At 39.1% G+C, this 24,432-nt stretch overlaps 9 protein-coding genes across 9 annotated transcripts; 5 read left to right on the forward strand and 4 right to left on the reverse strand.

The window, feature by feature from the left end:
* Positions 1 to 847: 847 nt before the first annotated feature.
* GCK72_022005 (uncharacterized protein) lies at positions 848 to 2,225 on the forward strand (the record flags this gene model as incomplete). Its single annotated transcript, XM_003105146.2, has 2 exons — positions 848 to 1,009; positions 2,037 to 2,225. 2 exons carry the CDS (start codon positions 848 to 850, stop codon positions 2,223 to 2,225), a joined length of 351 nt encoding a protein of 116 aa, XP_003105194.2.
* A 582-nt stretch (positions 2,226 to 2,807) lies between these two features.
* Positions 2,808 to 3,611, forward strand: GCK72_022006 (uncharacterized protein; the record flags this gene model as incomplete). Its single annotated transcript, XM_003105207.2, has 5 exons — positions 2,808 to 3,006; positions 3,054 to 3,122; positions 3,166 to 3,257; positions 3,305 to 3,439; positions 3,516 to 3,611. The coding sequence occupies 5 exons, from the start codon at positions 2,808 to 2,810 to the stop codon at positions 3,609 to 3,611; spliced, it is 591 nt and encodes a 196-aa protein (XP_003105255.2).
* Positions 3,612 to 3,820: 209 nt separating this feature from the next.
* On the reverse strand, positions 3,821 to 4,515 carry GCK72_022007 (uncharacterized protein; the record flags this gene model as incomplete). Its single annotated transcript, XM_003105142.2, has 4 exons — positions 3,821 to 4,014; positions 4,059 to 4,175; positions 4,300 to 4,389; positions 4,437 to 4,515. 4 exons carry the CDS (start codon positions 4,513 to 4,515, stop codon positions 3,821 to 3,823), a joined length of 480 nt encoding a protein of 159 aa, XP_003105190.2.
* Positions 4,516 to 10,128: 5,613 nt separating this feature from the next.
* Positions 10,129 to 13,217, reverse strand: GCK72_022008 (uncharacterized protein; the record flags this gene model as incomplete). The annotated part of the gene is made up of 4 exons (XM_053734608.1): positions 10,129 to 10,406; positions 10,457 to 10,825; positions 11,317 to 11,778; positions 13,091 to 13,217. The coding sequence occupies 4 exons, from the start codon at positions 13,215 to 13,217 to the stop codon at positions 10,129 to 10,131; spliced, it is 1,236 nt and encodes a 411-aa protein (XP_053583521.1).
* Positions 13,218 to 13,473: 256 nt separating this feature from the next.
* On the forward strand, positions 13,474 to 13,776 carry GCK72_022009 (uncharacterized protein; the record flags this gene model as incomplete). The annotated part of the gene is made up of 2 exons (XM_003105269.2): positions 13,474 to 13,581; positions 13,630 to 13,776. The coding sequence occupies 2 exons, from the start codon at positions 13,474 to 13,476 to the stop codon at positions 13,774 to 13,776; spliced, it is 255 nt and encodes an 84-aa protein (XP_003105317.2).
* Positions 13,777 to 14,528: 752 nt separating this feature from the next.
* Positions 14,529 to 14,947, reverse strand: GCK72_022010 (uncharacterized protein; the record flags this gene model as incomplete). Its single annotated transcript, XM_003105161.2, has 2 exons — positions 14,529 to 14,778; positions 14,853 to 14,947. The coding sequence occupies 2 exons, from the start codon at positions 14,945 to 14,947 to the stop codon at positions 14,529 to 14,531; spliced, it is 345 nt and encodes a 114-aa protein (XP_003105209.1).
* Positions 14,948 to 16,667: 1,720 nt separating this feature from the next.
* Positions 16,668 to 18,245, reverse strand: GCK72_022011 (uncharacterized protein; the record flags this gene model as incomplete). The annotated part of the gene is made up of 3 exons (XM_003105225.2): positions 16,668 to 17,959; positions 18,012 to 18,143; positions 18,200 to 18,245. The coding sequence occupies 3 exons, from the start codon at positions 18,243 to 18,245 to the stop codon at positions 16,668 to 16,670; spliced, it is 1,470 nt and encodes a 489-aa protein (XP_003105273.2).
* Positions 18,246 to 18,730: 485 nt separating this feature from the next.
* Positions 18,731 to 19,879, forward strand: GCK72_022012 (uncharacterized protein; the record flags this gene model as incomplete). Its single annotated transcript, XM_003105257.2, has 3 exons — positions 18,731 to 19,000; positions 19,055 to 19,675; positions 19,724 to 19,879. 3 exons carry the CDS (start codon positions 18,731 to 18,733, stop codon positions 19,877 to 19,879), a joined length of 1,047 nt encoding a protein of 348 aa, XP_003105305.1.
* A 464-nt stretch (positions 19,880 to 20,343) lies between these two features.
* Positions 20,344 to 23,560, forward strand: GCK72_022013 (uncharacterized protein; the record flags this gene model as incomplete). Its single annotated transcript, XM_003105266.2, has 6 exons — positions 20,344 to 20,613; positions 20,661 to 20,740; positions 20,790 to 21,071; positions 21,791 to 22,178; positions 22,428 to 22,939; positions 23,107 to 23,560. 6 exons carry the CDS (start codon positions 20,344 to 20,346, stop codon positions 23,558 to 23,560), a joined length of 1,986 nt encoding a protein of 661 aa, XP_003105314.2.
* Positions 23,561 to 24,432: the final 872 nt, after the last annotated feature.

Below are 24,432 nucleotides of genomic sequence, written 5' to 3' on the forward strand. Positions count from 1 at the left end.
AAAATAAAAAAATACACACAATCCAATTTGTCTTCTTCATGACTAAAAAGTGTTTCTTTTCCAACACACCTCCTCTTAAATAATTCACAACTATAGTACACTTGCCCTCCCCATCTAACTTCTGAATATTACCAGTCTTCATCTACCAAATTATGACTTTTCCCTCCTCCTTCCCGCGCCCAATTGAAATAGTCAGTACTCCAGAAGGGTAGACCGCCCGTAAAATTCTGAAGTGTTTTCCTTTTTCTTCCCAATTCAGATGAAGATCCTGTTTCGCCTTCTTCTTGAAAAGTTCTCCCTCTCCTCAACTTTTATGTGTCCCCACCCCTACTTATGTATTCTATTCTGGATGTGTGTCTTCTCGAGAAGAGATAGAAGAAGCTTTTGACAAAAAAGAGGGGTGGAGTCTGGTTTATGCAACTTTTCGGGTGTGGGCCATCCCAAAGAAGTCAGAAGAAAGTTTTTTGGCAAAAGCATCAAAAATTTCTCGATGAACTTAAAACTGGAATTATATGTTACTCACTAAAACTTGAATCAAATTTTTTTCGTTTTTTTTATTCTTCATGTTTTTTCTTGCTTCTTCTTCTTCAACATGATAGAAAAAGTTTTCACTGTGAAGACTCGGATTCTCAATTTCAGATTTCAGTCGGTTCTCGTCTAGAAAAGTGGAAATTCGATTCTTTTTCTTATTCTCCTAACGATGTGTGACTTTTTGTGTTATGTAAACAACGGACCCCCTCTCAAAACAGCTGTCCTTCCATACTCTCTAAAACTTTTTATCTTCTTATTTTGAGATTCCAAATATTGTGTTTCCTTTATTTTTCCCCCCCAAGAAAAAAAAATTCAGATGCGTTCACTCACCCACCTTGCACATCTTCTGATCTCTCTTCTCCTCCTCCTCCAACTGCCACGTGGCACCGATGGAATAGAATGTTACTCGGGTTCTCAATTACAAGTCATCAATTGTCCCTCAATGTCATGTATTAAACAGACACTTGGCTTGGATACGGTACGTTTTTATTGGTTTTGGTCTACGTAGACATGGGTTTAATGTTTTGACAACAGGAAAAAGATTAGTCACGGTTCGCTAACGTTTTGATGTTGCGGAGTGGCTGGTAGAAAACGTAAATAAAGAAATTCGGGGGTGTCCTGCAAAGCATTTACAATTTATTCTGATACCTGTAGGAATCTTCTTTTTAAAAAGCTTGAAACTTAATATTGTGCGCTGAGAAATGTACCAAAATGTAGATATTGTCGAGTTCTATATCCATGATTCACTAACAGCCAGATGACTAGCCGTTAATGCCGAGATAAAACGTCAAAAACGCGAAAATGGCCAAAAAAAGGCATTCGCGACACATTTGGAAATAGTCATACGGTCCGTAGTAGGTCACGGATTTAGAACTTGGCGAGCTCTACATTTTGGTATATTTTTTCGATTCCTAATATTCATTTTGAAGCAAGTTACGCCCCGTAGGCCTGTTTCGCTCCGGTTTGTAAGTATGCTAAAAAATTGGGACACTCGAGTATCAATCTGAAATTATTCTTGAAATCTCGATTTCTGTAAGTAAAAACTACCTTCTGTCACAGTTTAAACGCCCCAGTGACACCCCAGACCAATAACTTTTCCAACAGTTTTATTATAACAATTCTCTTTTGTTGTCCTTGACTTCACACAATTGCCGAATGGATAATTACCCCTCTACCCCTTTTTTGTACCTCGATTTCGCGGAACGCATCTCCTCTCCTAATTATCGGTTATACTCTTCCCATTCTATTTTCTTTTCTAAAGTCCTTGAAATTTTGTGGATTTTGGAAGGAAAGGGTGAGATGCGTGTGAAATTGTCACTTCATCAATCATTTTCAAGGGAGAAAGGGATTACTGTCACTTTTCACTTTTCTCTGGGGGACTCTGAAACTTATTTAAAGTTGGAAGAACTTGAAATCTCGTCAATGATATTTTTTGTCAAAAAATACCTATTTTTAGGAGTTCAGTACATTAAAAAATCCTCTATATTTTATTTCTTACATTTCAGGTCCGCTACTGCGACGGCACCGGCGTCTCCTCGATCTGCCAAACCTACCGTATCGTCGAGACCTGCGATACCATCCCAAATCTCGGATACATTTGTTGCTGTGGTGGTGACCTGTGTAACTCCACATTAAGTAAATCATCTGGTCTATTTTTGATGGGTTCGGTGCTGCTCATTTTCCTGTTCTTTTAATTTTTTTTCTTTTTTGAGCTAGATGTTTTGTTAATTCGGGTTAAATTCTTTAATGTTTTAGAGTCCTATTTTCATAGTCAATTGATTGTTTTAAGAGATTTAGAACATTTTGCTTCGGGTGTCGAAATAAAGATTTACTTTTTTTGTTGATTATTCATCACGACAAATATATGAGCAGTAATTTGACAATCGGACGCAAAAGGGTCAATCTAGTAGAAATCGGAGAGAGTAAGGTTGAAAAGATGACGATCGGAATAACTTAATTTAAAAAATTCTAAATACAACCACATCCCAAATTATTGAGCCTCTCTCTCTTGACCCTGCATGCTTTTTATCCCGATCAAAAAACACACCATTCCAACTGTTTGAACGCAAAGTTTGTTTCAATCACCTCTCTTTTGATACATCAGAAACTAAAAAGATGCAAATATTCTGTTAATCCGGTGCCAAAAAATAGGCGGGGCATTGATCGGGATGTATAATGTATGGGAACAAATCTGGAGTGAATTGGTATAAATGGAATTCTGAAAAAGGGCAATATACTCGCTTTGAACCTACTTTGATTGTTTTCTATACTTCATAATGAGAGCACTGTTCCTTACTGTAGCGCTTATCGTCCTCCACACTGTCAACTGCGCTGACAATCGTTTAGCTATGGCCACAAAGTGTGTGAACACTCTTGGAATCACTTTTTACACTGCTGCACAGCTGAACACTATCTTCGCGTGTGCTGACCCGCAGGTTTATGCAACTCCAACAAATACGACAGCTATGATTTCAGGTAGGCAGTCTTATAAACATTCCATTATAAAATTTTTCATTTTTCAGTAGCTAAAGACTGCATCATCAACAATTCCGGTTCAAAAGCTCTCGCAGCTCTCAGTCTGTATACAAACAGTAAGCTTCAGGCTTGAAAATTAATCTAATTTTCAATTTCCAGTCAACAGTTGTCTCAGTCCGGACGACATTCTTACATTGGCCACGGAATGGGCAACTCCATTGACGAAGCTAACAAAGACATTGACCAATAAGGTTTTTTTTGATTGTGTGTTGAAATTCTGTTAATTTTTTTTATTCAGTGTCTCAAAAAGATCAAAACATGTAAAGCAGCTGGTACCGCACAAGAAGCATGTCTTCAGAAGTTGTACACCCTCGCAAAAGCAGCAATCACTAAAGCTTATGTGGATAAGATTTGTAAGAAGTTTGTGAAGCAGGTAAGTAGATGGTTAAAATAATGATTTAAAACATTTGATTTGCATAATATTTTGTATAACCAACTTCATTTTACAGAACCTGAGCAAATCCCAATACGCGTGTGGTGTCAAATATGCTCCACAGGTCATGACAATAACTGGTTACAAGTGTGCAACATTGACAATCACCTAAGATGTCAAAAAGATTTCGTTGAAATAAAAGTACGAAAAATAAAGATTTTGTTGAATTGCAAAGAAAGATTTATTCAATAAAAGAAGAGAAGACAAATAATTTTACAGAAAATTCTAAAGAAGTTTTGATCATAATATCTTACCCATAGCGTATCACATTTTTTTGCGATAAAAAAGTTTTAGATGGAAATTCTTCCCAATATCAATGTATTAATAAATTCCCCTGAATATCCACACAATTGGGAATACGATGGTGAGAATATATTTCTGTAGGCGTGACGAGTTACAGTAGTCCGTGTTGCAACAACAGACGTCACCAAGGTCTCCGGCGTTGAAGCACATTTGCATTGGAGCACGACGAGAGCTTCGGGACGAAGAGGACGACATTTTTGGGATAGGGGCGGCTGGAATGTATGTCAGTTAGAATCGATATCAATCGTTGACCAACCTTGTGATGCTGGTCCGCCAAGAGAGATGGGAAAGTTAGAATAGTCTGTCGAGATTGTTCTTGGAATTCCGTGCATCGCGTACATTGAGCAGAGTGAGATTTGCGAGATAGAGTTGCCTGTAAAAAGATTGTTTTATCTAACGAAGCATTGTCACAGTAAAAAAGTCAACTTTTTCTGATATTCCGATTGTTATATAGTTGTTTATTTCCAATTTTATTCAGCCTTTGTTACATAACTCACCATCACAAGATCTTTGTACAGGCCCATTCTTGGATGTGATTGAGACACAGTATGACTGGGATGTGCATTGAGTGGCGTATTGAGAGTGACCTAAACATGGTATCTCCTTAATTTTTTGAATGCGGTTCAGAACATACCTGACAAACACTTCAGAATACACTGGACCGGCGCAATTGTGTAGAATATCGAGAATATGATACCATAGTTGATTTTCATTCTGAAAGTTGTTTTTCTGGTTTTCAAAAACAAAGGTAGAGAGAAGAAGCGAAGTTCGGAATAAAAAAGTATAAGAAGTTTCAGGATTTCTGCTGATCAGGCCTATGGCCCCGAGTGACCGTGAAGTTATAGGACGAGGTCTATATCATTGAAAAGCTAAGTAAACGCTGATTTCAAATATATATTTAGTTTTGGCCCTCGAGTCCTGGTATTCGAGAAAAACGAGGTTAAAGTTTAGACCATTGTCAAGGTATTACCTTACCGACATGTGAAAGATAAATGAATGGTCGATGTTATCAACAGTACAGTAAAAAAATATAGTTTGACCGACGCTCCTTAACGCTAAGCAGGCCCAATCTAGCCAAAAAGCGTACAACTTTTTTCACAATTTCAGAGAAAAAGGGTCAGAGAAGCAGAGAAAAAAGATGAAATTATTAAAAATTCGTGGGTGTATAAATAAATATGCTCCCTTTCTCTCTTTTTGGTGTGTGAGAAATTCAAAAGGAACGAAAAAAAACATTTTCGAAATTTTGGCAGGAGGGTCAAGAGAAGCAAAGAGGTTCAGAAGGGGAAAAGTGGAGGAGAAGAAAGATATGGAAATGAGATCTTTCCTGAATTAGAAGTAGAAGAATATAAAGAGGAGTTGATCTGCACTTTTTTGAAAAAGAGAAAGGTTTTTTAAGCTTCTTATTGTCGCAACAAAAAAGTTCCGACATTTTTTCCCCCTCGGTGTTTGCGGACTCAAGCCAAAATTTGATAATTTTGGCTTGAGTCCGCAAACACCGACGAGGAAAAAATGTCGGAACTTTTTTATTTCGATAATAGTCGGTTTTAGAACTGGTTTAAATTTTATGTATTTGCTTCTGAAAATAATTATTTAAGAATATTAGAACCGTGTTTTTGGCTCAAAACCATGACTTATTCTAACTTTCTTTATAGTCTAATGAAATCAATCAAATAGCCGCAAAAAATATTCACCTGTTGCTCTTTTTTCCCTTTTCTATAACAAGGTATACAAACATAGAGCTCTTACTAGACGGGACAAAAATTAAGTTTATGCGATTTCCTACTCTGAGCGGAGGATATACACGGCAGGGATCATAAAATGGGTAAGAGTTTATTCAAAGTGACACAAATATAAAGAGACCCGTAAGTACTCAGGTGTATCACTATAGCTATTGACATAGACTTTTTGTGACATAACTTTTGGGATGGGAAAGGAAGAGTTAAGGTGCGTCTTGGCATCGGAAAATTGTTTTATGCGTAGTGGTTGCTTAGGGAGCAGGGCTGTGCGGCAACAAGTTGCCGGTTGCCGAAATTGCCGAAATTGCCGAAGTTTTAGTTGCCGTGTTGCCGTTGCCGAATTCGGCAACTCATGTTTCGGCAACAGTTTGAGGTTGCCGAATTTCGGCAACAGTTTTCCGGCAACTCGGCAACAACGTTAATTTTTCTTTTCGTGATAAATGTTTGCAATTTTACAGAAAAAATCAGTGAAAAGATTTAATTTGGGCAAGACCCGCGGAAAAAACTAGCCATGCAAATTTAACATACTGTAGTCGAATTTCGGCGGTAACTTCAAAAAAGTCTTGATTTTGACAAAAACCAAAGAATTAATGGAAAATAGTTGATTTTAAGAATGTTTAGTGTTTTCACAAGCTCTCTTTATGATTTCTTGTCTCATTTGTAGATTTTTGTTATTAGGTTTGAGGGAACATAACTTTTTATGAGACTTTAGTAAAAAATACTACTGTTGCCGAAAGTTGCCGAAAGTTGCCGAATGTTGCCGAGTTCAAATTTCGGCAAGTTGCCGAGTTGCCGAAAGTTGCCGAAGCATGAATTGCCTAGTTGCCGAGTTGCCGAGTTGCCGAAAAAATCTGTTGCCGCACAGCCCTGTTAGGGAGGACCCGGAATGGCGCAATTTCAAACTTGGATACTGAGCAGCCCCAAGGAAAGTGTCATGGACTGATTAGAAATAATATTTTAGAGCAGCGAAGGCCAACTTTCTCGATGGGAACGTCACACATTGCTAGGTCATGGGCGGGACCTACCTGTCTCGAGATATGACTCTCTCAACACTTCTATATCCAAATATTACGCAAGATCAAAAAAGCGACCCCTCAACTATTTGCATAACCAATTATAACTGTATGTTTGTAGTGGTTGGAGTTTGTTTGGGGTAGCTGGGGGATAGCCGACAAAAAAGGGAACAGTATGAGAGGGTGGAGAAGGACTAAAGTGAATGGGTTGCTAAGGAGAACCAGCTATAGGGTATGTTCAGTGGATTGAGCCATACTTAGAGCCTCTAAGTTAGAGGCAGTTCTCTAGAAAGTAACAACCTAGACCATTAAACAGCTTTACTCAAGTTTTCATCACTGTTCCCCAACGGAAATTATTTTTTCACTGAAACCTTTTCTCTATGAAAAACATGTTACCCCAATCTCCTAATGCATTCTCATATAGCCCCGCTCTGAATGAGGTGATAAAGTAGGTAACAAAATGTGAGAAATGAGGGTAGAGGGAGCCCCTTTGATGAAATGCCGACACAACGAAAACATGTCCATAGAACCGTCTTATAGAGTCAGCTGGACGTAAAAATGAAGTAAGAGAATGTGGAGGGAAAGTCAGTCGGGCAGATGCTGAAACAAGGGATGAAACGAAGCGGAAAGTTGAAGACTAGTGAGGTAAAAAGTTTTAATTAATGAGCAAGGCTTACGTAATAAGGGGAGGAGGGAAAGTTAATAGGGAGAAGGAAGAGTCAGTGGGAAGAAAAATAATGGAGGGGTTATTATATGTTAGTTAGAAAAGAAGGGGCAAGAATGAGAATGGTATTTGTTATTTATCGTGAAAAATTTAACTACCCGAATATCTGCTACTATCATTCAGACCGGGTGATTGGCGCCAAAATTCGAAATTCAAATTTTTTCCAAACTTTTTGAACTTTTAGGTTTTTTTCGCGAAAAGTCAAATAATCGACTATGATTCAAAATTAGAACAAATTCTGAAGAATCATCAAACATTTGCACATTTTCGATAAAAAATTGAAAAAATTGGTTCATTTTTTGAAGCCTTCCTTCGACCCGGCCTTGGCGTTCGGGCCTTGACAAATATTCTAAATACGTTCGAAATAAAACAAAAAAGTCACTCACTCATAAGACACTCTTCTCTTTTCTCCACTTCTCCTTTTTCTCCCCCAACAGCACCACGCGAAGAAGTTAATTTCATTTGAATGTAAAATTGGCACAAAATATAATAGACATACACTAGTTTCTGTGGTGCATGCACCAAGTAGTAGCAAAAGGCAACACCATTTAACACAATTAAATGCGTGGAAAAATGGAGGGGGAGAGAGGAAATAATTGGAAAATTGTTATTTTATCGATATTTATGGGATATGAATATAAAGATAGAAAGAGAGCTATTAAATTTTGCGTACGTTTTTTTGTATTAGTAATGAGGGAAATAAGACGGAAGTGAAATTGAAATTTGTTTTGACAGTATGAAACTCACGGCAATAAGAAAAAGTCAATTCGTTGTATTCATGGTATAACTACCCTTTGAGCATAAAGTGTTCCAACATTTTACATACCTGGTTTAAAGACAGGAGAATAGGCAAAAATCATAACTTTTCAATTCATAGGAATTAAGATTATGTATAGAATTCAAGAAAGTTGGAAAGAAGAGATTTATTACAACTACATACTTTTTTCCTATATTTCTTCTAAACTATAAAAAACGAAACAAGACCTGACTAGCCGGGGGGAGGAGTGGTGTGGTTATGACATACACCTCCCCTTTTTTTTTGAAGAATCGAAGGAGTGGAGAGGAGAGATATATCAGAAGATACATACATTCAAACTGCTCCAGTTTTCACATTCAATTGGCTCATTAGACCAGGAGAATGGAATGATGGAGGTATGATGTTGAATAGAAATCAGAGATTGGTATTTTCTTCTGCTGCCGACTGGGAGGTTATTTTGACTATATTCCTCTAAAAAAATATCTGCGTTTCTGAATTCCGAATTTCAGTCTCTCCGGAAAAACAATTTCGAAACCTTCTCACCGCTTCGGGTGGGTTGAAAGAGTAAATAAACAACCTCTCTCTCTATCTTGAAATTATTTTTTCCCAAATTTTGTGTTTGCTTTTTTCAGCTTGACACATATATACTACTGAAATAGACTCGGAAGAAATAAGGAAGCGAAAAAATCCGGAGGGTGCTGGAAAAAAAGAAGTGAAGTGTATTATGTGTGCAGGTGTGAGGTGGGCAAAAAATTGGTGTCAAAAAAAATTGAATGAATACGAATTCATTATATAATCTTGGTGGAGAGATTTCAGTTTTTTTGTTTTTTTTTCAATACTGCTTGTCAGGTTTTGCGTAGGTAGGCATGTTATCAAAAAAGGGAAATTAGATATATGTATTTCTCAATACTACCATTGACAACACGCATGCATACATTCAAACACACAATCGTCATCACAGGTTCCGGACTGTTAATTCTCGGTAAATAAGATGGGCGGGATAGGAATAGCCTCTTTGAGAAGCGCTCCCAGAAAATGAAATTAGATAAATAATATTAAGAAGAAACTTAAATTATTATAAAATCAAATTTATATGATAAAAAATATTTGTACCACATATTAGTTAGACACCCCGAAACATCATCATTAATATATTTTCTAGATGGCACGTGTCAAATCAGATAAGATATGATAAGATAGCATAACAAAGAGTCGGTGCTGTTGGCACATTTCCGTGCGGTTCCTGTTTTTGGTATTATTTGTTCACGAACACTTGCCAGGGGGTGTTAAAGACGCATCTAATTTCTACGAAGTGGTCTCGTAGCAGAATGCATCATTTGCAGTTCTTTTCAGATCTGCAAAGCTCAAAACCCCTACTCTTTTTCTTTTTCGATCATGAGACCATTCCGCAAAATTCCCAATAAATTAGAGCCGCCTCTAACACCCCCGGCACGAGTTCGTGAACAGGTAATAGCCTCCACAAATGAACGGGGGATCTATATCAACCAATTGATATTTAACAAGTATAGATGCTTCCTCGAGAACTACTATGTTTTTCTTTTCTTCCTAATTAACATATCCTCTACGCCACCACGGAAATTTATTCAGAGTGGAAAATAAATTATCTAGACAAAGTATAGAAAGAGATTCTGAGAAAAAGAAAAGAAAACAAAAAAAGTTGAAGAAAAAGTTGCACTTTGTAATGGAACAGGAAATTTAGAAAATTCCTTTTTTTACTTACTCGAAAGGCTTTTACTACTGGAATTCAAACTTTTTTTCATTTTACCAAAAAATATATAAATCTGTGAGGTAGAAAAGTGAGAAAATAATCAAGTTGTTCAATGGAGAAAAAACTCAAAATTCAAAAGAATTCTTTCTTTTTTCATTCATTGTGTCCAAAAAATGTGGAAAATAATCGACTTCCGATGTGTATGTGTACGTGTTTTCTATTTTTGTGACTCGTCTTTTTTCATGGAAAAACTGAAGATGGCTAATCTAATCTGGGATCGGAAAAAGACAAAAATACGTATTTAGAAAATATAAAATTCGAGAGCAACTGAAAAATCGGTTACATTCATTCAAAATGTGTTAATTAGTCAATTATCTTCGTCATCGGAGTTACTTCCAATCATCGCAGTTGCCGGATGACTTTCAATGAGACAATAATCAATTCCTCTCTTGATTCTTACATATCCATCCTCTCCCCAATTATCAGCCCAAGAGTTTCGAACTATCCAATATGGAACATTATTTTCGGATGTACCATAACCAACAATAGCAACTGAATGCCATTCAGCAGGTGTCATTTGGTAGCAATCTTCGGTTTGGAGCACTCCAGAATTGTACCATTCGAATTTCTCACCAACTCGAAAATCTGGAACATTTAGCATATCATAGTTCAGAATATTACATTTTAAAACCCACAAGCTGCTGATGGTATATGATTATAGTACAGGTTCTCCATAATGTCCTCCTCTGCATACTCAGGATCGAATTGATACACCTTCATAGTCTCCGATTCGATCACTTGTCTCTTCTCATCAGCCACACAGTTTCCAGTTGTATTCGCACGGAACTCCTCGTACGGATACGAGGAATCGCTCGCCTGGCCGTTGCGGTGCACAAATTTTAAACCGTTGCGAGGATCACCTCCAACACATCCAGGCGTGTCACCAGAATCTGCACAATCACAAATCTCCTGGTCGGAGAGACTACGGTAGGATTTGGAAGCGACGGCGTTGGCGGTCTCAGTTATTGCGGTCGCGGCAAATGCCCAACAGCAACCACATTGTTCTAGAATATTTCATGTTTTAGAAGATATAATACAGTACTGTGCAAAAATATACGACCTTGGCTGTTTTCAGTAGAAATTGTCCAACTTTGAGAGTGTCTCATAGTAATTCTGATTGTCACACCCAGTAGTTCTTTAATGAATCATGCAGATCAAATGTAGAGCTCCATTTTTAATGTTGACGATTTTTTTGTACGGGCATTCTCTAGTAAGTTACGTATCGACAAAGTTATTTCTCCCTAAAATCGACCAATAGTGCGATTTTTGAGCTGTTGTCTTAAAATGACCATAACTCTCTAGGAACTGTCCGTACAAAAAAGTTGTCAACTATAAAAATGAAGCTCTACTTTTTATCTATATGATCCATTAAAAACCTAATAGGTCTGAAAATCAGAACTACCATGACACACTCTCAAAGTTGGGCAATTTCAACTGAAAACGGCCAAAATTCGTGTATTTTTGCACAGTGCTGTACTTTTCATGCTGATCATACCTTGATCTTTAACAGGTCCCACAATTGGACTTCCATTAACCACCACATCTCGTAAATCAAAGTAATCTGGAATTTCCATGTTCTGACGTTTCGGACGTTTTGAGTTCTTCTTGTTATGATGACGTGCACGTCTTGGTTTATAGAGTGGAATGTCTGTGTGGTTGTGTGGGTGTATCCGGAAAATAGTTATATTTTTAAGCCATCCACCACCACTACTAACCTTCGAATACCGTCTCCGTCTTTCCTCTTCAGTCTTGTCTGCAAACTTATTCAACCCGAAAGTCACATTCCTCCCAGCCAATTTCGCTTCGTCATTCAACTCTTTTATCCGCTTATGATTTCTAGCAAAGTGACCCAATCTCTTCTTTCTCTCTTCTGGATTCCGATAGTAACGTTTGTGTTGACTTTGAAACTTTTCAAAATGTGTCAGCACTTCTTGAGAGTGTTGGGATACGGTAATATCTGATAGAAAGATTAGAAATAGGGGAAGGAATTGGATTATCATCTTATTTAATCGGGGTTTCAGTGAAAAACTGAAAGAAATCAGGGTATTTGAAGGGGGTCTGGAAGACGATCAAAATTTTATCACCTTTCGGTAGAGACTAAAGAGACCAAAAAGTTCACTGAAACATTAAAAAAAAGGTGTTTCGATGGAACTTCTGTTCCAAAAAGTTGAGAAAAATGTTTTCAAAATCAGAAAACTTTATAGTCATATTGTTTTGGATTATCTTGTAGTTTTAATTTTTGTGGCAGTGATTGATAACCATGTATTTGTACGATTCGTAAACATTCTCATTGCTTAATTTTTTATTTTCTAATCCACAGCAGTGTAAGGCGTAAAGTTCGCAAACAGATCTGAATTTTTTCCGAGTCGCGTTGCGTGCGCATCGCGGTTTATATTGAAAGATGCGACAAAAAAACGTAAAAATCTTTTGCACTCAGCCAAGTCTTTTTTGGCACCGTTCCAACCGTTGTGCGACGGACTGCTTTTCCGCAACTTCAAGCCTTGCACTGTTGTGCTAATCTTTTTTTGTTGAATCTCACATGTGTATTTTATATTCAATCTTCCCATATAACTGCCTCAAGACTTCCCATAGCTCCTTTTTTCAAAAAATTTTGGCGTTCTAGAACATTCTGCCAAATTATCCAATTATCGTGGCGAGACCTATATGTACACAGATCTTCCTATAGACTCATACATACAGCTCATTCGTTCATTCTTCTCCGTTCTCTCCTCCACGTCTTCAGAATACACAATATGCCTGTGACTCGTCCCATCAGGACTTCCCAGAGCTCTTTTTTTTAAATTATTGGGTTCTCGAACATTCTACCAAATTATCCAATTATCGTGGCGAGACCTATATGTACACAGATCCTCCCATAGGCTCATACATACAGCTCATTCGTTCATTCTTCTCCGTTCTCTCCTCCACGTCTTCAGAATACACAATATGCCTGTGACTCGTCCCATCAGGACTTCCCAGAGCTCTTTTTTTTAAATTATTGGGTTCTCGAACATTCTACCAAATTATCCAGTTATCGTGGCGAGACCTATATGTACACAGATCCTCCCATAGGCTCATAAATACAGCTCATTCGTTCATTCTTCTCCGTTCTCTCCTCCACGTCTTCAGAATACACAATATGCCTGTGACTCGTCCCATCAGGACTTCCCAGAGCTCTTTTTTTTTTAATTATTGGGTTCTCGAACATTCTACCAATTATCGTGGCGAGACCTATATGTACACAGATCCTCCCATAGGCTCATACATACAGCTCAGTCGTTCATTCTTCTCCGTTCTCTCCTCCACGTCTTCAGAATACACAATATGCCTGTGACTCGTCCCATCAGGACTTCCCGGAGCTCTTTTTTTTTTTAAATTTTTGGCGTTCTCGAACATTCTGCCAAATTATCCAATTATCGCGGCGAGACCTATATGTACACAGATCCTCCCATAGACTCATACATACAGCTCATTCCTTCATTCTTCTCCATTCTCTTCTCCACGTCTTCAGAATACGCACTGTCTGCGTCTCGTCTCTCTCTAGTAGCGAGAGTCTCCTAGCTACATTGATTTTCGTCGTTTTTCTTGGTTTTACTCCATTTTCTTTTTATGTTTTTATCTCTGTCTTGGTACCACTTCAATCCAATTTCATATGTATGTATATTCCAGAAAAATGCTTGTCAAAGTCAAGACTCTGACCGGAAAAGAAATCGAGTTGGACATTGAAGGGAACGATCGCGTGGAGAGAATCAAGGAGAAGGTAAGAATATATTGGAACCCAGCAATTCATAACTCCTAACTTTTGCAGGTTGAGGAGAAAGAAGGCATCCCGCCACCACAACAACGTCTAATCTTCGCGGGGAAACAGATGAACGACGACAAGACCGCTGCGGATTACAAGGTCGTTGGAGGATCGGTGCTCCATTTGGTGTTGGCACTCAGAGGCGGTCTCTAGGGTGTATAGGTCCAGAAAACCCTTATAATATTAAAACTTTTTTTTCTTTCTGAAATGAATTTTTTTGAAAATCCTTGTGTTCGAGTTTTAGAGGTTCACCCCATGCAAACAACAAAAAAAACAATGACGAAACTCCGTGATCCCTCACAGAAATAGTATTTATTTGTGATCCTGATCACATCTCGGTGAGTCAGGTGCCTTTTAACTTCAGTTCTACTTTCTCTTATTATTTTTCGTAACCACGGGCGCAGTGTCGTCTACCTGTTTATTTGTGAATTTGCTCATTGAGTAAACTGTGGAAAAAGAAAACGAAAAAGAAGAAGAAGGTAAATAATGAGAGTTGATGGCAACCAACTAAATGTGTTGGGTTAAGCAGCGCCCGGCGTTTTGGAGAGGCTTGGGTGCTGCTTAGCACACAATTTGATATTGAACACCGCTCTGTGATATATGGTAACGTTGTAAGTGAACACGAAAAAAGTTGCATCTTTTATTCATTTTTTTTGTTCGATTTGTTCTTTTCTGCGGCAAACGCCGCGAAATGTGAAGGAGATAAACATTACCCATTTCCCACACAACTGGGATGGTGGTTACAATGAAAAAAACGGAAAAACAAGAGTGTCTTAGGATTTTAGGTTGGCATTGTCAGAGAAAGGAAAAGAATACAATATCAACTCGAAAAACGTCCAGGTCAGATCGACTATGCTAGAGGGGCGTGGCAATATATGGAGATGGCGTAACGGAGGGGTAGCTGCTTAGAGGAGAGCATAAGCAGCGGCACCAACAAGTGACAGAACAGCGGTGGACTTTCCGACAGAGTTGAAGAACACTTGGTTTCCTTGTTGATCGAATTGTCTTCCAGACTGGGTAGTTCCGTACATGGCTTGGCTAGTGTAACGTGGGGTGGTGGTCTGTCCGAATTGGGTTTGTCCGTATTGTTGAGTCTGTCCGTATTGTTGGTTTTGGTTCTGGTTGTAGCCTCGTGTCGTGGTTTGGTATTGATTGCTGAAATTCGGACATTTGTGTAAAAAAAAGTACGGTAGCGCTTTGGGGTACTGTAGGCAAAAATGAAAACTTACTTATAATACTGCTGATTATTTGGCTGTTGGTATTGTTGGTTGTACTGGGCGAGAACGCAGGCGATGAGAAGAGAGGCAACAATGAAGGATTGCATGATTAGGCTGAAAATTAGCTTTTTTTTTAATTAATAAAAAGGAGACTTTGAAAAAACGATGAGAAACAATGCTAGAGAAATTGCGTATTTATAAACCATTTTCATTTATAAAAACTGGAAAAAACTTGAGGTCTGAACTTTCGCGATGCTAAACAGATGTGTGTGCTGTTGTCCCAAATAACTCGTGCTCCCTTCATTAAATACCTCTGGTGGCAAACAGTCTCAAGACCACGCCCCTTTTTGAAGGGAGGAGACTATTTACTCCACTCTTTTTCTTTTACTTACTTCAAATCCACTTACCTCTTTCTCTCTTTTTTCGACGAAAGGACAAAAATGCCATCGGAGCAAAAAGTGAGGGAGAGAGGGCAACTATCAGTCAAAATCAAAATCAAATAAAGAGTTTTAGGGGATAGGGAAAAAATGGTTTTGTTTAGAAACTGTATTAACAAGTGTCGTATGATGGTAGTGTTGCAGGTGTTCGATGTGAAATGGTCTTCCTTACCGTAAAACCTGCAATAAAGGGGTCCGTTCGAAGTGGTATATCTTGGTTTCCAATAGAGATATCCAAAAGTTGTCAACTGGCAAAATATAATTCAATACATGTAGAACATTTCTTTAGTTGAAAAAAATTTCGTATCTTTAAAGCCAGTCGAGATATTATGCTTCAAACTCTTGCGAGTGGGGTCTGAGTAGTGGTTGGCGTTTCAAGTGGATCCAAGTGCTATGTGATAGGAAATTTAATGATTATTCTGAATCTGTATCTAATTTTTGCAACTGCGGTCTGCGAGAAACGTTATGCACGTTTTTGGGCAAATGTGAGAATTTTCTTTAGTCTCATTAAAAATTGGTCTTATTCCTACGCACTTTTCTGTATTTCTCGGTTTTTACCACGAAATTTTGTAGAAATCTTTTTGTATGAACCTTTTTTTTCATAAAGGTAAGAAAAACCTCGGTTTGAGACTTTTGCACCAAACGATCACAAAAATGCGAATAACTTGTCTCAAAGGCGTCCATTTCAAACAATGCGTACAGATTGAGAATCAGCGTGAAATTTCCTATTAGATAGCAATTAGATCCACTTGACATGTACCTCATGATCATAGCTCCTCGATGTACCCTTTTTCAATGTACCATCGGAAATTCTCACAAAAATGTGTATAACTTTTCTCAAAGACTCCCGTCCATCATAACCTTATTCTCATTTCATTTTAAATAGAATTTCTCAAAGTACTACAAACTTGATTAGCAGCTTCCTAATGGTCTGGTTAAAAAGTTTCCGCAGCTCCGTATGGTCTGCTTAGCTCCTAAGCAGCACCTCCAAATACACCCACTATTTACACTTTGCTTATCAACAGTGCAAAGAGCAAAGGTTAATAGTTTTCCCCACACCAAACTATGTATATTCATTCGAGACAAAGTTTTTTCGCCAAGTTTTTTTTCTTCCAATCGTAAAAAAAATGGAGCACTTGTTCTCTATCTGCTCAATGTCAAATTTTGTTTGCTTTGCTTATCCCCCACCAAATTATCAAGTAAAAAGACAAATAATTTTGGGGTGTCTACATGCGCAGAACTTGTGTAAATATGTATATTTAACTTGATTTTTTTCTCAAAGTTAATAAATTACTTTTTAGTGACTTAGATATAAAAAAGACATCACATTGGCATGCGGGAAAGGGAATTTTGGCAAAAAATACAGAAAAAAAACACGATAAAAACATTATTATGTTCCACCAAGTGCTTGATTGATACCGCCCATCAAATTGACTCTTCTTCCGTTATACTTCTTTGAAATTTCAGATTCCACCTGCTTCTGAAGCACTCGGGTGCTTTCTACAATTGTTTTCAGCTCATCATTAGCTTTGCTTACAGCTACACGAGCGGCCTCTTGATTTTCAGTCATTAGGGTTTGAAGGCGTTTGTAGCGGTGCTCCATGTCCCGCTTCTTTTCGAGTTCTTCGACGACTTGCTCGACGTACTGTGGACATCCTCGAATTTTGAACAAATGAATTTTTTGGGGATTCTCGAATTCCTTGAGCACATCTTGAATTCCATCAATCCATTTTTTCAGATCCTTATCCGTCACTTTAGCCACCTCATCTGGTCGCTTTTCGGCTCCACGAATCAGAATATCCGCTCCCGTTTCGCGAGTTTCGTCTTCCAAACGCATTGAAAGGAAGGCTAAGAGCTCGAGAAGCTCTTGTTTCAACGCTTTTTGAGATTCGGAATTTTCGAGAAGGTTCAATGCATCTTGCCCACTTGCAACTTTCTCTCCGACTGCTCCAGAATCATCGGCGACGACGTCGATAGCGATTTCAGTGGAATCTGCGCCGAAATCGATTTCTGCTCCATCACCAAAGTCGATATCATCTCCGAAATCGATTTCATCTGAATCTTCAACTTTATCACCTTTTAGAAGCAGATCGAAATTTGGTTTCTCGACACGATCTGGCTTCTGATGGTATTTCCATTCGTACGTTGTCACATCTACTCCACGCTCCGAAATCAACGTTAAAATCGGGAGAATCAACGATGATTCTGGAGCGGAATTTTGATGCATATAGTTGCGGAACGCCTTGAAATACTCTCTGGCGGGCGAAAACGTCTGGATTTCTTTCGCAATTTTCTCAAAAAATACAGGAAGATCCGCAGCGAGCTCCAGAAGCTCCGCTCTCAAACTATGGCCCTTGATTCCCATTTTTTGAACTTCTTTCTCGAACTGTTTCTTCGAATCCTCTGCCTGTTTTCCATAATCCGAGAATTTCTTGATTGCATCCGTCACCGCTTGATCATTCTTCGAAATCTGCTTTTTGAGTCCAGGAATTTCGTATTGAGCGAGTCGTTGAAGAGTCTGAGCCGCTTCCGCCAAATATACATTATCTTTTTTATACATTCCCTCGATCTCCTGCCAGTCCTTCATTCGTTGCGATGAATAGAATCCCAGAAAGTTTTTCGTGTCTTTTTCAGTGTCTCGAAGGATTTCGATTATCTGACAGCAATGGAAGTAGTTTATATCTGAAATTATTGATTTTATTATCATATCCCGTATTCCTGATTCAACACTTACAAGCTCCTTGAAGAAGTTCGACGATTTTCTGCGATTCAGGCATATCGAGAATGGCATGTTTGATTTTTTCACGAATCGCTAGCACACTCTTCTGCCAATCTTTGTTGCAGTGACGTCGGGATACGAGCCAATCTGGAAATAAATTGATTTAAATCGAATTCTTTGAAAGTTTCGTTACAAACTCGTACCCAGAAGTTTGCTGCTGTGAATATCGATCGGCAAGTCGTCGCTCATTTCGAAATTCTGTAAATTAATAGATAAACTCATTAAAAATTAATTTTCACCGAAAATTATAAGAAAAAAGAACGACAAACAATTCATTTTAAAGTTTAAAGACATGCTTTGAAAACCTGCTACACGTCACATCGGCCCGTAAATCGACACTAACTTAAAGGCGCACGCATTTATCAACTCGGGTCTCGCAACGCGCGACATTTTAGGTGTTGATTTGAAAACGGTTTTTTCTTTTTTCTTCTTCTAATTTTACCGTTTTTGATGTTTTTTGTATTGAAATTTCTTGGTTTTTTTGTCTCAATCAAATAAATTTTATATTTTGAGTCAGTTTTGTTATAAAAATGCTGTTGAAGTGATTATAGCTAGTGTTGCCGGCTCAAAAGGAGAGTGAGCGAATTCACCGGAATTTCATACTCTCTTTCTTAGTTTTCTCTCCCATTCCAATATTCATATGTATGCTATACTATTCTCTTTCAGTAAGAACCATGACCGAGCAGAACGGTTCCGCCCCAGCAGCACCCGCTACCACAGCGACAAAGGATGAGCTCACCAGCAAGGACTACTACTTCGACTCGTATGCTCACTTTGGAATCCACGAGGAGATGCTGAAGGATGAGGTCCGCACGACAACCTACCGCAACTCGATCTACCACAACCAGCACTTGTTCAAGGACAAGGTTGTGATGGACGTCGGATCAGGAACCGGGATTCTCTCGATGTTCGCCGCGAAAGCTGGAGCCAAGAAGGTCTTTGCGGTAAGTTCGCTAGATTTTCTTTCTTATTGAATAAAATGAATAGCCTTTTTTCAGATGGAGTTCTCTAACATGGCTTTGACTTCCCGGCAGATCATCAAGGATAATAACCTCGATCACATCATCGAGGTTATCCAAGCGAAGGTTGAGGACGTCACAGAGTTGCCAGGAGGATATGAGAAGGTTGATATCATCATCTCAGAGTGGATGGGATACTGTCTTTTCTACGAGTCCATGCTCAACACTGTGCTCCACGCTCGTGACAAGTGGCTTGCCGAAGGAGGAAGCTTGTTCCCAGACAAGGCAAAGCTCTTCATCTGTGCCATCGAGGATCGTCAATACAAGGATGACAAGATCCACTGGTGGGATTCCGTCTACGGATTCAACATGACCGCCATCAAGAACGTTGCTGTTCGGGAGCCACTCGTTGATGTTGTAGAGAACGGACAAGTAACCACTAACAACTGCCTCATCAAGGAAATCGATCTCTATACGGTCACAGTAGACGACCTCTCCTTCAGCTCCCCATTCCAGTTGAAGTGCAAACGCAACGATTACGTTCAAGCTTTCGTTACCTTCTTCACTGTGGAGTTCTCCAAGTGTCACAAGAGGACAGGATTCTCCACTGGACCAGATGTGCAGTACACTCATTGGAAGCAGACCGTCTTCTACCTCAAGGTCAGGAAATGTTTGAATTTTTTCATTATTAATTTGTTCTGTTTTCAGGATGCCCTTACCGTCAAGACTGGAGAGTTGATCAACGGAAACTTCGAGATGGCACCAAACCAGAAAAACAACCGTGATCTCGACATCAACATCAAATTCGACTTCAAGGGAGAAGTATGCGAGCTGGAAGAGGATAACACCTACAGCATGCATTAAAAACATTCTGTTTCACGTTCTACTTTTTGCCTCATTTTTATACCTTGTTGACTCTGTTTCTATTCTTTTTCCCTTCTACATTTTTCTCTGTCCCCACTATCCACTTTGTTTTGCGCAGATACTCAATTTAGAATCCCCACACCCCGTTGCTCTTTAACTCTCCTTTGAATTGTCTCATTTCCTCCGTTCACCCCTTTACTTCCCGATTCCTCTTTTTGTACATACCTCGATGCGGGTTGTTGTCGCCACTCGCTTCATCCTTGCGCGCGCACTCAGCTCGGTTCCGTGCATCATTTGTTGATCATTTAATTTAAAAAATTCTTTTCAAGATTCATCTTGTCATGTTATACAACCGATCGCATGAGGTAACTAGCCTCTAGTTACCTCTTTCACTCTCTATAGACGGCTTATGCAGTTCTTGTAGAATGGAATCGGGTAGCGCGGGTCCTTCAACTCCCCAGGAAATGGAAGAGGAAGTTCGGGAATCTTCTGTGCCGAGCACTTCTGAACCGGAAAAAGGACCTCGAAAGGGTGTTGAGCTGGTATTAGAGTCTAATGACGACTGGAAAATACAAGAAATCGGTTACGACGGTGTCGAGAGATACATGAAACCCGAAACTTTCACTGATAATGTCGGAAAGTTGGCAAGAAAAGTTGAATGGATGAAGTTGGTCAATCCGACGAATCCATACGAAAATGCAAAAGTTGATCCACAGGAAAAGTTAGACGATGAGGTAAACTATAAGAAAAGGGCTGAGAAATGTCAACTGTATTAGTTCAGAACGTGGCAAAAGGGGGCGGAAATGTTGAGTTGGTGACACCAGAGGCAGGACCGTGGAGCTCTGTTGCCAAGTATTTACAGTATGTGCTATTCAGAGGAATCTGAATTAATACAACTTTCCAATTACAGTGAGTCACTGAACCAGTTGAATATTCTACTCGACGACATGTCTGTAATGAAAACGACGGATTACATGAAAGCGTTGACTGTTCTCGATCCGCTAACAATTCACGAACCAACGCCTGAAAGTATTAACACGAATCGGGGAACACAATGGATATGGAAGCGTCGGGCACTTCAGGAAGCCGTTCAAGTGTTAGATACAGCTCAGAAGCAGCGTCAAAGAGCTCACGCTAACTTGGGATTGTCGGCAGAGTATATTGCGCATTTACAAAGAACCAAATTCTTCGAGTGAGTGGAGCTGTAGAGTTTTCGCTGAATGTTTCTGGAGATACCGGCTGAAAATGCAGAAAACCTTGTATTTTTAAGCTCTAAATCGGAGATTTTCAGTCATTTTTCACTGGTAACGGTTTTGATCGATTTCAGCCAAGTTTTTGAAGATTTTCAGCTCAAAAACTTGATTTTTTAGAGATTTTCAGCCTATAGATGATTTCAGACCAATTTCAGTGATTTTAAGTTAGACTTCTATGATTTTTAATCATTTTTGATTGATTTTAGCTCCGTTTTCATGATTTTGAGCTCAAAAATTTTTTTGACTATTTTCAGCATATTCCTCTCTCCGAATGGTCTAGATATCATAGGAAATCCGTACCTGTACGATTTTAGACCGACTTCAGAGATTTTCAGTCATTTTCAACCGAATTGTGACTATTTTCAGGCTATTCCTGATTCCCAATGGCCTTTCTTGAATTTCTGACTGATTTTCATCCGATTTGGACTATTTTTTGCTTGAAATTCGAAATTTGCTGCCTAAAAATTGACTATTTTCAGCCAATTCCTTCTCCCTAATGATACCTGGGTCTCTAGAAAAAATCTCGATGCTTTTTGAACGATTTCCGACCGATTTTCACTAAAATCGATAATTTTTTATCATTTTAGACCGATTTAAAGCTCAAAAATGGGTTTTTTGCTGCTAAAATGGGCTCTCCAACCTATATTTTCAATTCCAGAGAGCTCAAAGAGATGCGTGAAATTTGGCGAGTGCGAAAGACCGGCGACTTTGTCTACGGCGATCTCTCCTATCACATTTTCGGCTGGAAATACGACACACCCAACCTTTTCGACATCTCTCGACGAGCGTTATCCAACAAATTTGAAGATCAGAACTTGTCGATTATCGAGGTTTCTGTGCCGAAAGATCTCGCGAGAAGAAGCATGTTAACAGTGTCAATTGTCAAGGATAATATAGAATCGGGGGAGCTGTTCCGTGATCCGAAAGACACGAAATACATGTATTCTTATAAGGAAGTGGATGCGGAGAAGGTGAAAGGACTTCACTGGAAGGATTCTTTGAAGTGGGCACAGAATTCGTTATTGCTGAGGGACTCGTTCGCCAAGGTGACTATTTTCGGTTTAAATTCATTATTTTTGACGATTTTCATAGATAAGTTGCACTTATATGATTTCTCAGTCGAGAAATGCATTTTTTTTTCGTGAAAAATTGCGATTTTTGATATTTTTCACTCTAAATAAGTGATTTCTGACTCTCAAATTCACGATTTTAACTCGAAATCTGGAAAAATTAGTGTGTTTTTCATAGTTTTTGACTGACAAGTCAACGTTTCTTTCAAATTTTATCATTTTCAGCTCTGCGATGAAGCTATAAAACTGCGAAATCGTCTGTCTATAATCCGTGACAACGTCCTTCTCATCCGCCTCTTCGACGACTGGCTCCTCCGTTTCGAGCTCCAATGGTTCCCATTCCAAGCTGGAGAAATCAAAGAGGAAGGCGACATCTATCTGAATCGAGTGCTCCGCGAGATGCTCATCGGCTTCGAGTGCACCAAATTCGTGCGTCCTCAATTCTTCTGCTCCATGCCTGTAACTCATCTACCGGAGGCGTTAGATTTAAGAGGGTGTGGTGGCTATGACACAAAACTAATCGAGGATCGTGCAGTGAGACCTCGATCAATTCTGGAGAGAATGCTTGATGTGGCTTCCCACCGCGCGCTTTGTAATATGGTCACTGATGTCGCTGAAAGACTGTGCACTCCGAATCTGGATCCAACTGTACATTATAGATGGTTGCATTGTGGACGGGTGAAGTCGAGAATGCAGTTTAATTTGACGTCGAAAGACTACGAACAGTATATGGGAACGTAAGTTCGATATCCTTTTAGCACGGCACCTTCTTACAACCACGCTCTACCGAAACCAAAGAAAATTGTGCCCGAAACTGAGACATTTCTCAAGGTCATTTCGGTGGAGCGCAGTTGTAAGAGCTGTGCCGTGCTAATAGATTTCACTGAATTTCAAATAGCTTCAGCGTTCGCTACGTGTTCTTTGCGAGCATTTCGATGGATGGTGTCGACATCGAAACGAAAGAAGGCCAAAAAATGAAGTGTGATCGAGACGCGGCTCGTGTCTTGTACGCTTGCCAGTTCGTCGTTAGTTGTTACTCCGTCACAATGGTCTCTGTGATTTCTCGCAATGGCTGGCTCACACCGTTCCAAATACTGTATTCTAATATCTACGCGCTTGATGAGAAAGGTGACCCGGCGCCGAACATTGTTCTGTGCAATCAAGGTGCGACTCGATCGATTCTATTCGTTTTCCGCGTCGGATCCGATCCGGAGATTATGGTTCGACGATTCGTGGTGAATGATAGAAAGTATAAGGTTGAGGAGCATGCGTGGAGAAAGTTGTGCTATCGGAGATTGTATGGAACGACTTTGTGCAAAAAAATCGACGGATTACTCTCATTCTTGAAGGATACCTAACTATTTTTGTTTATTGTTTATGTACAATCATGTTTTCTATCTGATCTCATATGTTTCGAAGTTGCTGACGATGTTTTATATTTATTATATTTATGCTTTTACTTCGAAGAAGAATTTTCAATTTTTGAGTGAATTATCATATATATATATTTTTAATAGTTAACAGAATTTGTGAGAAACGTTTCAATTCGATATTTCCTCCGTAAATCCACACACTGAGCTGGCCGAGGTGTTGTGGCCGAGTCGATTTGGATTTCTAGGCCACTCCTTTCGGCGCGAAATTTTTTATTCAAACATTTTTAGCTTCGATTTCAGACGTTTATCGTGAATTTTTCCGTCCATAGTTTCATAAAATTCAAAAACGTTACCATCTTCTTCATAATTTCACAAAATAAATCAGCGTTTAATCGTTTCTCGCTTCCAGAATAGCCTATTTCCAAAATTATCGATTTTTTTTCAAACATTTCTGTTTCGCTATCGATACCAGGAGTTTTGCCTATCATTTCAGCTTGAATTTTTCACAAAACGCTTTAGGAATACCTTGTCTTCTATACAAAACCGTTCAGAGCAGATGTTCTCCTTTCCGCACGCTACGGCCGCATTTCTCTGTTCGCTCTCTCTCTTTCCAACGCTATTTCCGCGTCTCTCCTCTTCTTCACTCTCTCGCAGACGTTCTCTTCTCACCAAACCGCCTTATTTGAATCACTGAAGGCCCATTTCGGACCTCCCTAGTTGATTTTCTCGTTTTTCGCGTGTTTTAATGGTTTTAAGCTCTCAAGAGTCGAATTTTCTCTATTCTAACGATTTTAAAGCGTCCATCTTTACATTCATACATCGATATCTCTGCAATTTATATATTTATCTTTTTTCAG

The sequence above is a fragment of the Caenorhabditis remanei genome, chromosome V, assembly GCF_010183535.1.
Source record: "Caenorhabditis remanei strain PX506 chromosome V, whole genome shotgun sequence".
Classification (NCBI taxonomy): Eukaryota; Metazoa; Nematoda; class Chromadorea; order Rhabditida; family Rhabditidae; genus Caenorhabditis; species Caenorhabditis remanei.